The sequence below is a fragment of the Salvelinus fontinalis genome, chromosome 25 (genome assembly GCF_029448725.1).
Source record: "Salvelinus fontinalis isolate EN_2023a chromosome 25, ASM2944872v1, whole genome shotgun sequence".
NCBI classification, from domain to species: domain Eukaryota; kingdom Metazoa; phylum Chordata; class Actinopteri; order Salmoniformes; family Salmonidae; genus Salvelinus; species Salvelinus fontinalis.
In genome coordinates this window covers 24,009,437-24,023,064 of record NC_074689.1, presented here as the reverse complement: position 1 = coordinate 24,023,064, position 13,628 = coordinate 24,009,437, and the positions used below count along the sequence as shown (strand labels likewise).

The 13,628-nt window shown below is 46.5% G+C and overlaps 1 protein-coding gene across 2 annotated transcripts in view; it reads left to right on the top strand.

Annotated features, from left to right (window-relative positions):
* Positions 1 to 13,628, top strand: part of LOC129823004 (TGF-beta receptor type-1-like) — an 81,820-nt gene that overhangs the window by 38,631 nt on the left and 29,561 nt on the right. For both annotated transcript variants that reach the window (XM_055881656.1, XM_055881655.1), the window contains exons 3-5: positions 5,059 to 5,295; positions 9,047 to 9,277; positions 10,317 to 10,484. In XM_055881656.1, coding sequence (XP_055737631.1) covers positions 5,059 to 5,295; positions 9,047 to 9,277; positions 10,317 to 10,484 — 636 coding nt within the window. The remainder of the gene's footprint in view (positions 1 to 5,058; positions 5,296 to 9,046; positions 9,278 to 10,316; positions 10,485 to 13,628) is intronic.

The following is a 13,628-nucleotide window of genomic DNA, read 5'->3' as shown; positions in this document are numbered from 1 at the left end:
ATCCATTGAGAATGACAATAGTTCCTCAACGTAGCCCATTTGAAAAAATCTTTCCAGCTCTTTCCCTTTCGATAACCACTCAGCATGAAAGGGGAAAACATGTCATGCTCTGATCAGGTGGAAATGTCATAAAAGAGGCCTGCCTGATTTACTTGTTTTCCCTTTTGCGCAAATAGCCTTCGGTTGTGTCTGTCTGTTCGGAGCTCAGTGGCGCAGGAAACTCTGAGGGCCCAGAATATTTTCTACAATGTCGCAAGTTTGCTAGTGTGAGTTTCACGCCCGACCCAAGTCGATACAATGTTTGAAGTTCCGTGCAGACTGGCTATGCATAGCTTATGTGAGTTATAGTATATTTATTTTCTTCAGCATATTTTCTAACTGCTGGCTGCAATGGATTTATTTGTTGGCTTTATGTAAATTTACTTTTACATAATGACAATAGATGTAAAAGTTATACAAATACTTTTAGATTTGTATCAATTTCATTTAGACTTTTATTAACTACATGACATTGATTTTGAGAGATTAAAACTTTATTATAAATTAAATGAAACTGTTCCACCAAAATCATAACTGACACACAGATCAGTAGAAATGGTAGGATAACCTGGCACTCCACATGGAAAAGGTTACCGACCGCTAGTGTAGCCTATTACCGGTACCTTCAGGAGCCTAATGGCAGAATCTGTAAATGCCAGCAGCAGAGGGCCCGTGGGAGGGGCAGAGTCTAGGTTTTTTTCCCCTCTTCTGGTTAGGCTTTATGGATCTCTGGCTCTCTCTTTAGTAATTTGTGTGTCTTAATTTTTTACCGCGGTGCTTAAAGCATCAGACAAGCTCAGTAGCCTACATATAATCATTTTTTTTTTGTGTCTATATATCAGAAAAATACAGGTTTTAAAATTTTCGACCAGTCGATTGGTCAAAAGAACAGACGAGTCTTGATCGACCAATTATTTATTTTTGGTCGTGGACAGCCCTACCAATATACATCGCATGCACGTGACCAATAGGGCCTGACCTATTGCATATTATAATCACATCAATAAATTGGTTATACCAAACTCTGAACATCGTAACACGCGACAGCAAAATGGATGCAGAGGATTTGACAAATTAACTCAAACGGGGGAATGTTTACTGGTTACTCAGGAAGAGGAAGTCAGATGTGTGGACTGAATTTGACTTGTTGTGGAAAAAAACTGGAAATCCAAGAAAAAGAATGTAAGGAACAAATGCTGCATGCATATTAGGTGTGACTAACAGGTGCTATTAGATTAGAATATCATTGTTCTGACCGTTTAGAACAATGTAAACAACACTAAATACATGATAGTCGGACCAGAGAGTCTGTTGTAGCATTTTCTTTTGTGAAGCCTTTATTACAGCAAAGACTAAAAACAGTCGCATTCATTCGAGAATGCAATTTCCTGAAATGGAACGGTTTAGGCCCATGTAATTGTTTTATGCAAATTATTCAATGGTCGCTTTTTTATTTTATTTTGAAACTATATAAAATGCATTGATTGCATTTCAAATCATGAATGACTCCTATGCTGTGATGACATGAACAAAATAAATGATTGATTTGATTCAGTAGCCCATATAAGTATTGAAGTATAGGCCTAAGTTGAGGTTTAGAGACTAAACAGGATGCGCTCTCAGACCTACAGCTTAATGGTGGTTATACAAGGCTGCTATACTAAGCCTTACTAATGGTAATGACATTACTGATTTATTATAATGTGGATCATAATAATAAGAAGGAGATCAAGGATAAAGGAGGGTTATCATTATAAATCTATATTTGTCTGACGATTTGGAATAGTGTAAACAATACTAAATCAATTCTGAATAACACCAGACAAGCTGGTCTAATGAGGAAAAGTATAAAGTCTTAATTACAGCATAGCAAAGATTTTGACATTTTGTGAAATTGTTTATTCGACATGTTGTGGTTGCCTGAGGGCATTGTCGCTCACGAAATCAGTAGACTATTAAACAAACACTCAAACAGGCAACAGAGGCAGGATCTGTCTTCTTTCTGTAGATATTTATGGATTTATTATAGCTAATGAAACCGGCTTTGCACAACGGTAGATTTTTTTCCGCCAACTGTCAGAAAGCGTCTCAGGGAAGCTCATCTGCGTGCTCGTCGTCCTCACCAGGGTCTTGACCTGACTGCGGTTCAGTGTTGTAGCCGATTTCTCCAGTGGGCTGTAACCGTCGTAACTGACTCCCCTTCGATGGCCACTGGCACGTTGGATAAGTGTGTTCTTCACGGATCAATCCCGGTTTCAACTGTACCGGGCAGATGGCAGACAGCGTGTACTGTATTGAGTGGGTTGCTGATTTCACCATTGTGAACAGAGTTCCCCATGGTGGCAGTGGGATAATGATATGGGCAGGCATAAGCTATGGACAACGAACACAATTGCATTTTATTGATGGCAATTTGAATTCCGAGATACCGTGACGAGATCCTGAGGCCCATTGTCGCGCCATTCGTCCGCCACCATCCCCTCATGTTTCAGCATGATAATGCACGGCCTCATGTCGCAAGGATCTGTACACAATTCCTGGAAGTTGAAAATGTCCCAGTTCTTCTATGGCCTGCATACTCAGCAGACATGTCACCCATTGAGCATGTTTGGGATGCTCTGGATCGTTGTGTACGACAGCGTGTTCCAGTTCCTGACAACATTGCACTGCCATTGAAGAGGAGTGGCACAACATTCTACAGGCCACAATCAATAGCCTGATCAACTCTATACGAAGGAGATGTGTCACACTGTCTGAGGCAAATGGTTTTCTGATCCATGCCCCTACTTTTTTAAGGTATCTGTAACCAACCGATGCATATCTGTATTCCCAGTCATGTGAAATCCATAGATTAGGGCCTAATGAATGTATTTTAATTGACAGATTTTCCTTTACATATGAACTGTTGTTCATTAAAATCTTAAATTGTTGCATGTTGCCATTTTTATATTTTCTTGTTCAGTGTAGAAAATAACCGGATATTCAACAAAAATTAATGATACTATTCAAATAGTGGAAATATTTCAAACCCTCATCTCTACTGAGAATGCACTATATAGGTGGAGGAGGCCCAGAAGCCTGTTTTTAAAGGATCATCCTAGGTTAGCCGATACCCGTTTTTCAGTGGAGGTGTTTGAATGAACGTATTCCAGCTACACGAAGCATTTAGTTCTGGCATTGCGGTCTGTATAGGGACATGTAAATGTTGTCGACAACAGATGGCTTTTAGCCCACACAGTGTAGTGGCACTGTTTTCACCAAACTCCCAACAATTCTCTGCCGTTGCACAATGTAAGCCCACCTCTGACTTGGCAAAAACTTTTTTTTTTTTCTTTTTTTTTTATGGCCTTGTGCTAGGAAGCACACTGTTCCAGGTACATTAATACAAGGCAGTGGCTCTCAAACAGCTCAATGAGGACCACCAGACGTTTCACAATGTTGTTGTAGCTCTGAACTAGCTCACCTGATTGATCTAGTCAAGGGCTTGATGATTAGTTGACCAGTTGAATCAGGTGTGCTAGCTCTGGAATAGATGAAGTACATGGAATGGGTGAGGGTCCCTGAGGAGAGGTTAGAGAACCACTGCACCAAGTTACTGTGTGCTAGCTCTCAAACACATGGAATGGCTGAGGGTCCCTGAGGAGAGGTTTGAGAACCACTGCACCAAGTTACTGTGTGCTAGCTCTCAAACACATGGAATGGCTGAGGGTCCCTGAGGAGAGGTTTGAGAACCACTGCACCAAGTTACTGTGTGCTAGCTCTCAAACACATGGAATGGCTGAGGGTCCCCGAGGAGAGGTTTGAGAACCACTGCACCAAGTTACTGTGTGCTAGCTCTCAAACACATGGAATGGCTGAGGGTCCCCGAGGAGAGGTTTGAGAACCACTGCACCAAGTTACTGTGTGCTAGCTCTCAAACACATGGAATGGCTGAGGGTCCCCGAGGAGAGGTTTGAGAACCACTGCACCAAGTTACTGTGTGCTAGCTCTCAAACACATGGAATGGCTGAGGGTCCCCGAGGAGAGGTTTGAGAACCACTGCACCAAGTTACTGTGTGCTAGCTCTCAAACACATGGAATGGCTGAGGGTCCCTGAGGAGAGGTTAGAGAACCACTGCACCAAGTTACTGTGTGCTAGCTCTCAAACACATGGAATGGCTGAGGTTCCCCGAGGAGAGGTTTGAGAACCACTAGACCAGTGAGCGTGCTGTTCTAGGACTTTAATACACTTCTTCAGCGCACCCCGAACTTGATTTATTTTTTCCCTAGCTTCCCCAAGCGATGTTTACAAAGATGGCCACCCCTTGTGAGTCATGTTTTTTTCTTCTAACTATTACAGATAATGTATAGCCTATTGAGTGGCCAACACAGTAGGAGCCTTTTATCAGTCTTGTGATCAAAACAAGATTTTCCAGCAGCTTGGGGTTTTGAGAAGCTTCTCTTCCATTACTATTGCTGTAGCTAGAGACTTCCTGTCACCATGGGTCATCCTTTAGGCATGTACTGTAACGACTTATGAATGCGTATTAACCAGTGACTTGGTGAAGACACTCGTGACACAGACAAGCGTATGAGTCATGCGATTCAGAACTTTCATTATATTGGCTGCCTTTCGACGACAAGGACCAAAGAGCCAAGACCAGGTAATGGTTCGACATTTTTGGGGAACACTGGCGTGTGGGAATTCTGGGTATTGTAGGTTACCTGTCCTTTTGTACCCAGCACTTAATGGGTGTACAATTGGACGCACTCGATGCTCTCTCAACCAACAGCCCATTCACCCACTCTTATCCTGGAATCGTCTCCACATACAGCTGCTTGGGAGTTATCTGATAGTTACATATTCAGATGGAACAATTTGTAAATAATCAATGATGTTGATAGTTGCCAAAAAAAGATGAACTCCTATGAATAGTTCCTGTCTATTGTGGCGTGTCTGGCCAGAGTGGATTTTTGTTGTTATTGTGTCTAACTCTTAAAATCCTTTAATACTCTCCCCTCCCTTTCACCCTCCCGCAGTGCCGACGGTGAAGCCGGTTCCTCTGGGGCCTGTGGCTCTGGCGGCAGTGATCGCGGGGCCCGTGTGCGTGCTGTGCTTCGTGCTGGTGCTGGTCTTCTACGTTTGCCACAGCCGGGTGGGTGTGCATCACCGCGTGCCCAACGAGGAGGATCCCTCCATGGATCACCCCTTCCTCAACGTGGGTTCCACCCTCAAAGACCTCATCTACGACATGACCACCTCTGGCTCCGGCTCTGGTGGGTTAGGGAGCCGTGGGGTGTGTGGGGTTTTGGGCAGGGATGTGGGTAAAGCGTGTGACTATGTTCGTGTGACTGTGTGTAGAGTGTGGGACAGTGTGTGACTGTGTGTGTAGAGTGTGTGTGTGTGGGACAGTGTGTGACTGTGTGCGCGTGACTGTGTAGAGTGTGTGCGTGTAGAGTGTTCTCTGCTCATGCAGGACCGCAAATGGTTTATATTATTTAGGTTTGTGTGTTGTATTAGTAACACGGCCTGACGGTGCGTCGTGTTGGTAACACGGCCTGACGGTGCGTCGTGTTGGTAACACAGCCTGACGGTGCGTCGTGTTGGTAACACGGCCTGACGGTGCGTCGTGTTGGTAACACAGCCTGACGGTGCGTCGTGTTGGTAACACAGCCTGACGGTGCGTCGTGTTGGTAACGGTGCGTCGTGTTGGTAACACGGCATGACGGTGCGTCGTGTTGGTAACACGGCATGACGGTGCGTCGTGTTGGTAACTCGGCCTGACGGTGCGTCGTGTTGGTAACGCGGCCTGACGGTGCGTCGTGTTGGTAACGGTGCGTCATGTTAGTAACACGGCCTGACGGTGCGTCGTGTTGGTAACACGGCCTGACGGTGCGTCGTGTTGGTAACACGGCCTGACGGTGCGTCGTGTTGGTAACACGGCCTGACGGTGCGTCGTGTTGGTAACACGGCCTGACGGTGCGTCATGTTAGTAACACGGCCTGACGGTGCGTCGTGTTGGTAACACGGCCTGACGGTGCGTCGTGTTGGTAACACGGCCTGACGGTGCGTCGTGTTGGTAGCACGGCCTGACGGTGCGTCGTGTTGGTAGCACGGCCTGACGGTGCGTCGTGTTGGTAACACGGCCTGACGGTGCGTCGTGTTGATAACACGGCCTGACGGTGCGTCGTATCTGTTAAGGTGTGGCTTCTTGTGTTGATTCTCTTCTTCGTTTGCCCTTTGTGTGTGAAATTGTATCAGAGTACTATTGTTCAGTGCGTGTGCTTACCAGCATGCGTCTCTGTGTGAGTGTGTGAATGACTCTGCCAGTGAGTGTAGCCATAGAACAGCTCTTAGGGAGGCACCCTGCTGTGACATGGTGGGGCAGACTGAGCCACTGACTCTCTCTCTCCCTCTGTGAGGTGAGTGTGTAGTGAAAGCAGCAGTTATCTTATCGGTCCATCTCTGGCTCAGATGGGCTCAGCCTTAACCACGGCGTAATGGGAGCAGAGTTGTGTAGGGCTCTAATGACAGGGTGGTGTTATTGGAGTGGTGTAGGGCTCTAATGACAGGGTGGCGTTATTGGAGTGGTGTAGGGCTCTAATGACAGGGTGGCGTTATTGGACTGGTGTAGGGCTCTAATGACAGGGTGGTGTTATTGGAGTGGTGTAGGGCTCTGATGACAGGGTGGTGTTAGGCTCTAATGACAGGGTGGTGTTGGAGTGGGGTGGTGTTATTGGAGTGGGTGGTGTTATTGCAGTGGTGTAGGCCTCTAATGACAGGGTGGTGTTATTGGAGTGGTGTAGGGCTCTAATGACAGGGTGGTGTTATTGGAGTGGTGTAGGGCTCTAATGACAGGGTGGTGTTATTGGAGTGGTGTAGGGCTCTAATGACAGAGTGGTGTTATTGGAGTGGTGTAGGGCTCTAATGACAGGGTGGTGTTATTGGAGTGGTGTAGGGCTCTAATGACAGGGTGGTGGTGTTGGAGTGGTGTAGGGCTCTAATGACAGGGTGGTGTTGGAGTGGGGTGGTGTTATTGGAGTGGTGTAGGGCTCTAATGACAGGGTGGTGTTGGTGTGGGGTGGTGTTATTGGAGTGGTGTAGGGCTCTAATGACAGGGTGGTGTTGGAGTGGGGTGATGTTATTGGAGTGGTGTAGGGCTCTAATGACAGGGTGGTGTTATTGGAGTGGTGTAGGGCTCTAATGACAGGGTGGTGTTATTGGAGTGGTGTAGGGCTCTAATGACAGGGTGGTGTTGGAGCGGGGTGGTGTAGGGCTCTAATGACAGGGTGGTGTTGTTGGAGTGGTGTAGGGCTCTAATGACAGGGTGGTGGTGTTGGAGTGGTGTAGGGCTCTAATGACAGGGTGGTGTTATTGGAGTGGTGTAGGGCTCTAATGACAGGGTGGTGTTATTGGAGTGGTGTAGGGCTCTAATGACAGGGTGGTGTTATTGGAGTGGTGTAGGGCTCTAATGACAGGGTGGTGTTGGAGCGGGGTGGTGTAGGGCTCTAATGACAGGGTGGTGTTGTTGGAGTGGTGTAGGGCTCTAATGACAGGGTGGTGGTGTTGGAGTGGTGTAGGGCTCTAATGACAGGGTGGTGTTATTGGAGTGGTGTAGGGCTCTAATGACAGGGTGGTGTTATTGGAGTGGTGTAGGGCTCTAATGACAGGGTGGTGTTATTGGAGTGGTGTAGGGCTCTAATGACAGGGTGGTGTTATTGGAGTGGTGTATGGCTCTAATGACAGGGTGGTGTTATTGGACTGGTGTAGGGCTCTAATGACAGGGTGGTGTTGTTGGAGTGGGGTGGTGTTATTGGAGTGGTGTAGGGCTCTAATGACAGGGTGGTGTTATTGGAGTGGTGTAGGGCTCTAATGACAGGGTGGTGTTATTGGAGTGGTGTAGGGCTCTAATGACAGGGTGGTGGTGTTGGAGTGGTGTAGGGCTCTAATGACAGGGTGGTGTTATTGGAGTGGTGTAGGGCTCTAATGACAGGGTGGTGTTGGAGTGGTGTAGGGCTCTAATGACAGGGTGGTGTTATTGGAGTGGTGTAGGGCTCTAATGACAGGGTGGTGTTATTGGAGTGGGGTAGGGCTCTAATGACAGGGTGCTGTTGTAGTAGGGTGGTGTTATTGGAGTGGTGTAGGGCTCTAATGACAGGGTGGTGTTATTGGAGTGGTGTAGGGCTCTAATGACAGGGTGGTGTTATTGGAGTGGTGTAGGGCTCTAATGACAGGGTGCTGTTGTAGTAGGGTGGTGTAGGGCTCTGATGACGGGGGGTGTTGACAGAGCTGCTGTAAACTGCTCCCCCCCCCCCCCCCCCCAGCTCTGCTGGCCAGGAGACGTGGTGTGAGAACTGGCAAGCGGACAGGACACAGTGTCATCTCGTTCCGACCAGAAATGAACAGCTTGCCATCAGTACCGGCATAGGAATCCAAACATTTAGAATACCTGGATTTAATTCTGAATCATCTTCCTTGGTTATTTTAGTTGGGACGAGTGAGAATCAATATTTATGTAGGATTTTTTAAATATGGGGCAAAGTGAATTTTTTACTTTTTTTCTGTGCGGTACCAAGACAGTCGCATCTGGCAGACTGGCTAAGTCCACAGTCAAGTTTTATTTGATGTCCACACCAACCCTATCTAAGTTTCCTTGTTTCAGGCTTTTAGAATGGGATTTCATTGTGACAATAGGGTCATGAATGATGACCCAGCTCAATGTTTTGCTCTTTATCGAGGCAAGTAGATCAATCCACAGTCTGCCTGGAATTTGTACACATTAAGGTGGAGAGTGAGTGGGTTTAAGGTTTAAATATCTTTAAATTGTCTCAAAAGCCATAGCACAGCCAGTTCGTTTGATAACTTTTTAAACTGACGTTTAGTCCCGGTAATTTTCATGTCTTCCTTTGAATTGAGTCTTTGCTAGTGTTAAGCAACTGTTACTATGTATTGTACATTGCGGTGAGAGACCAGGCCCTTTTGTAGTGTTTTTCTGAAATACCTTCCTCCTCCTCTTCTTCCTCCCAGGTCTGCCCCTACTGGTACAGAGGACCATAGCCCGGACCATCATCCTCCAGGAGAGCATCGGGAAGGGCCGCTTCGGCGAGGTGTGGCGGGGCAAGTGGCGAGGTGAGGAGGTGGCGGTCAAGATATTCTCCTCCCGTGAGGAGCGTTCGTGGTTCCGTGAGGCCGAGATCTACCAGACGGTCATGCTGCGTCACGAGAACATCCTGGGCTTTATCGCCGCCGACAACAAAGGTACAAACAATCACAGCTCACCTCTAAAGCGTCAAATCACTTTTGTAAAGGTGCATTTATTGACTAGGGCCTCTTTTCCTTAAGGTCTGTAGTACCCTTATATCAGTGATCTAGGTAGGGGTTCAGGTCTGTACTACCCTTCTATCAGTGATCTAGGTAGGGGTTCTGGTCTGTAGTACCCTTATATCAGTGATCTAGGTAGGGGTTCTGGTCTGTAGTACCCTTCTATCAGTGATCTAGGTAGGGGCTCTGGTCTGTAGTACCCTTCTATCAGTGATCTAGGTAGGAGCTCTGGTATGTAGTATCCTTCTATCAGTGATCTAGGTAGGGGCTCTGGTCTGTAGTATCCTTCTATCAGTGATCTAGGTAGTCGGTTCTGGTCTGCCGCGTCAGTAAGGTGGACTGGACTGATGTGGGCTTGTAAGGTGGACTGGACTGTTGTGGGCTTGTAAGGTGGACTGGATTGCCGCGTCAGTAAGGTGGACTGGACTGCAGCGGCAGTAAGGTGGACTGGACTGGTGTGGGCTTGTAAGGTGGACTGGACTGGTGTGGGCTTGTAAGGTGGACTGGACTGTTGTGGGCTTGTAAGGTGGACTGGACTGCCGCGTCAGTAAGGTAGACTGGTGTGGGCTTGTAAGGTGGACTGGACTGCCGCGTCAGTAAGGTAGACTGGACTGCAGCGGCAGTAAGGTGGAGTGGACTGGTTTGAGCTTGTAAGAATATTTGGATGATCTCTGTGCACAAACCCTGCTCGAGGTGTGTTTGTTTTTATGGAGCCGGGCCAATGTTTGTCTAGCTGCTCTGAGCTCTCTGGCTATCTGTAGGTAACATCACATTGCTCTGAGCTCTCTGGCTATCTGTAGGTAACATCACATTGCTCTGAGCTCTCTGGCTATCTGTAGGTAACATCACATTGCTCCGAGGAGAACCGACTCACTGTGGTCATTAACCTCTCCTCTCCTTCTGTTTTTCTCTCCATCGTTCCAATTACTCAACTTGTTTTGTCTTTGTACATCTCTCACCCTTTGCTCTTTGTCAGATAACGGGACATGGACCCAGCTGTGGCTGGTGTCAGACTTCCACGAGCACGGCTCTCTGTTTGACTATCTGAACCGCTACACAGTCACCGTGGAGGGCATGATCAAACTGTCACTGTCCACCGCCAGCGGCCTGGCCCACCTCCACATGGAGATCGTTGGCACGCAAGGTGAGTGACAGCCACGTTGACCAATCAGTCAGAGGGGACAGCAACTCCCACCGTGGAGTATTCCTTTTGGTTTCATGTATAATATTTATGTTATAAAATCCTATGTTATAAACTGTGTGGGTGACACGCATATAATGCATACTGTTAACTGCTATTGCATACCTTGGAGAACTATTTATAACTTGTCAGCTAATGTTTTCAGCTCATGTCAGCTGTTTTTTTTAGCCCATAGATTTTGTTCGTGTCACTCAAATATCACATGAATGCACGTTAGACATGGCAAAATGTATAGAATTGCAGGAAAATGCACTTGCTCATGCAGGGGGGTGCGGGATGTTCTCCAATGCAGGAAGGGGGACCTGAGTGGAAAAAGTTTGGGAACCCCTGCCTTAGAGAGCAAGGTAAACGCCAATAAATACAGAGCCATTCTGAGTCATGACGTTCAACCTGTGGTGAATCGTTTCTATCCTGATGGAAGCGGATGACAATGCCCCCATCCGCAGGGCACTGTATGGTTTGATGAGCATGAAAACGATGTAAACCATATGCCATGGCCGTCTCAGTCAGCAGATCTCAACCCAATTGAAGACTTACGGGAGATTCTGGAGCAGCTGAGACGGAGTTTTCCAACACCGTCAACAAAACACCAAATGATGGAATTTGTCCTGGAAGAAATGGTGTCCCATCCCTCCAGTAGAGATCCAGACACTTAGAATCTATAGGTGCATTGAAGCTGTTCTGATTAGTGGAGGCCCAACGTCCTATTAAGACACTATATGTTGGGGTTTCCTTTATTTTGGCAGTTACCTGTATATTTTCACTCTAATCGCATTGAAGTATTTCTATCTGCACATATTAGGTTTGCGTCATATGTCGGGCTGACCCCATTTAGTTGATTGCTTGGTCGATAGGCTGGTTGACCAACAGGTTGACCAATAGGTCAACGGAGATTATTTTAGTCGAGCAGTGGCAATTATCTAAAAAGAATTTATGGCACACGAGATACCTGTCTGAATGGAATAATCCATTGCGGCGGTCTCGGGGGTGGCACACCAGTATCACCAGCAGTACTTTTACTGTTAATTACCATCATTTCTAATCTACAATGTTTGTTTGGTTATGGTAGTTTCTGTTAATGTGTAATAATATATTTAAATTAGTCTTACTGTTGTCATTTGTAGGAGTGGCCACGTTGTTTGCAGAGCGTACAACACAACCTAGGATACACTTGGTTTATTCCATTTACGAGTTGTCCATTTATTCATTGTCTTCTATTTGAATCGCTCTGGGTCAATATTTGACTAAGGACAAGCACCTGATTACGCATAGAACTAGGTCTAGGCTACCTGGACTGTGTGCAAATGTAGGCCTATAAATGTTCCCATTTGGGGATCTGATACTGTTTCTGGTTGTCTTAACTCACCACCACTGGTGTAACATATTACCGGCGACTTGAGGAGCTTAACGCCAGAATCTGTGATGGCCAGCAGCAGGAGGAGGGTCAGAAACAGTTTTTTTCCCTGTTTGTCTGAATTTTAAATCGCAGTGCTTAAAGCATCAGACAAGCTCAGTAGCTTACATATAGTCGATTTTATTAACACATAGGGTGTGTCTATATATGGAAAAATACACGTTTTAAAATGTTTGCCAATCGATTGGTCGAAGAACAGATGACTCTGTCGACCAAGATTTGTTTTTTTGTTGTAACTTGACAGTATGACTCATTCAACTAGGTCACATGTCTTGTCCACACATAGTTCCTCCACAGAACAGTAGGGAAGCTTCTACAGGAGTCTAGACTGTTATAGGAATCTACTTTCCTCATTGTACAGTTCTGTACATTGGGTTTTGCCTTCTTGCCCAGGATACACGCTATAGGCCATGTCCACGAGGCAGTGGCGCAGTATTTGGGGAATAAACAAAACTGTTTATTTAGCTAGTGGAGCCTCCGAGCAGAACATCAGTAAAGCAGAGCGTTCCGTAGAGACTATGTGAAATCCCCATCCCCCAGCAGTATCTGTAAATGGATGTTAAATCATCCCTGTCAGGCCTCTGTAGTTTCTCTTCTAATTATACACTATTACCCCCTATATGCCTAGTTATTACCCCCTACCTGCCTAGTTATTACCCCCTACCTGCCTAGTTATTACCCCCTACCTGCCTAGTTATTATCCCCTACCTGCCTAGTTATAATCCCCTACCTGCCTAGTTATTACCCCCTACCTGCCTAGTTATTACCCCCTACCTGCCTAGTTATTACCCCCTACCTGCCTAGTTATTACCCTCTACCTGCCTAGTTATTACCTGCCTAGTTATTACCCCCCTACCTGCCTAGTTATTACCCCCCTACCTGCCTAGTTATTACCCCCCTACCTGCCTAGTTATTATCCCCTACCTGTCTAGTTATTACCCCCTACCTGCCTAGGTATTACCCCCTACCTGCCTAGGTATTACCCCCTACCTGCCTAGGTATTACCCCCTACCTGCCTAGTTATTATCCCCTACCTGCCTAGTTATTACCCCCTACCTGCCTAGTTATTACCTGCCTAGTTATTACCCCCCTACCTGCCTAGTTATTATCCCCTACCTGCCTAGTTATTACCTGCCTAGTTATTACCCCCTACCTGCCTAGTTATTACCCTCTACCTGCCTAGTTATTACCTGCCTAGTTATTACCCCCTACCTGCCTAGTTATTACCCCCTACCTGCCTAGTTATAATCCCCTACCTGCCTAGTTATTACCCCCCTACCTGCCTAGTTATAATCCCCTACCTGCCTAGTTATTACCCCCTACCTGCCTAGTTATTACCCCCTACCTGCCTAGTTATTACCCTCTACCTGCCTAGTTATTACCTGCCTAGTTATTACCCCCTACCTGCCTAGTTATTACCCCCTACCTGCCTAGTAATTACCCCCTACCTGCCTAGTTATAATCCCCTACCTGCCTAGTTATTACCCCCCTACCTGCCTAGTTATAATCCCCTACCTGCCTAGTTATTACCCTCTACCTGCCTAGTTATTACCTGCCTACCTGCCTAGTTATTACCCCCTACCTGCCTAGTTATTACCCTCTACCTGCCTAGTTATTACCTGCCTAGTTATAATCCCCTACCTGCCTAGTTATAATCCCCTACCTGCCTAGTT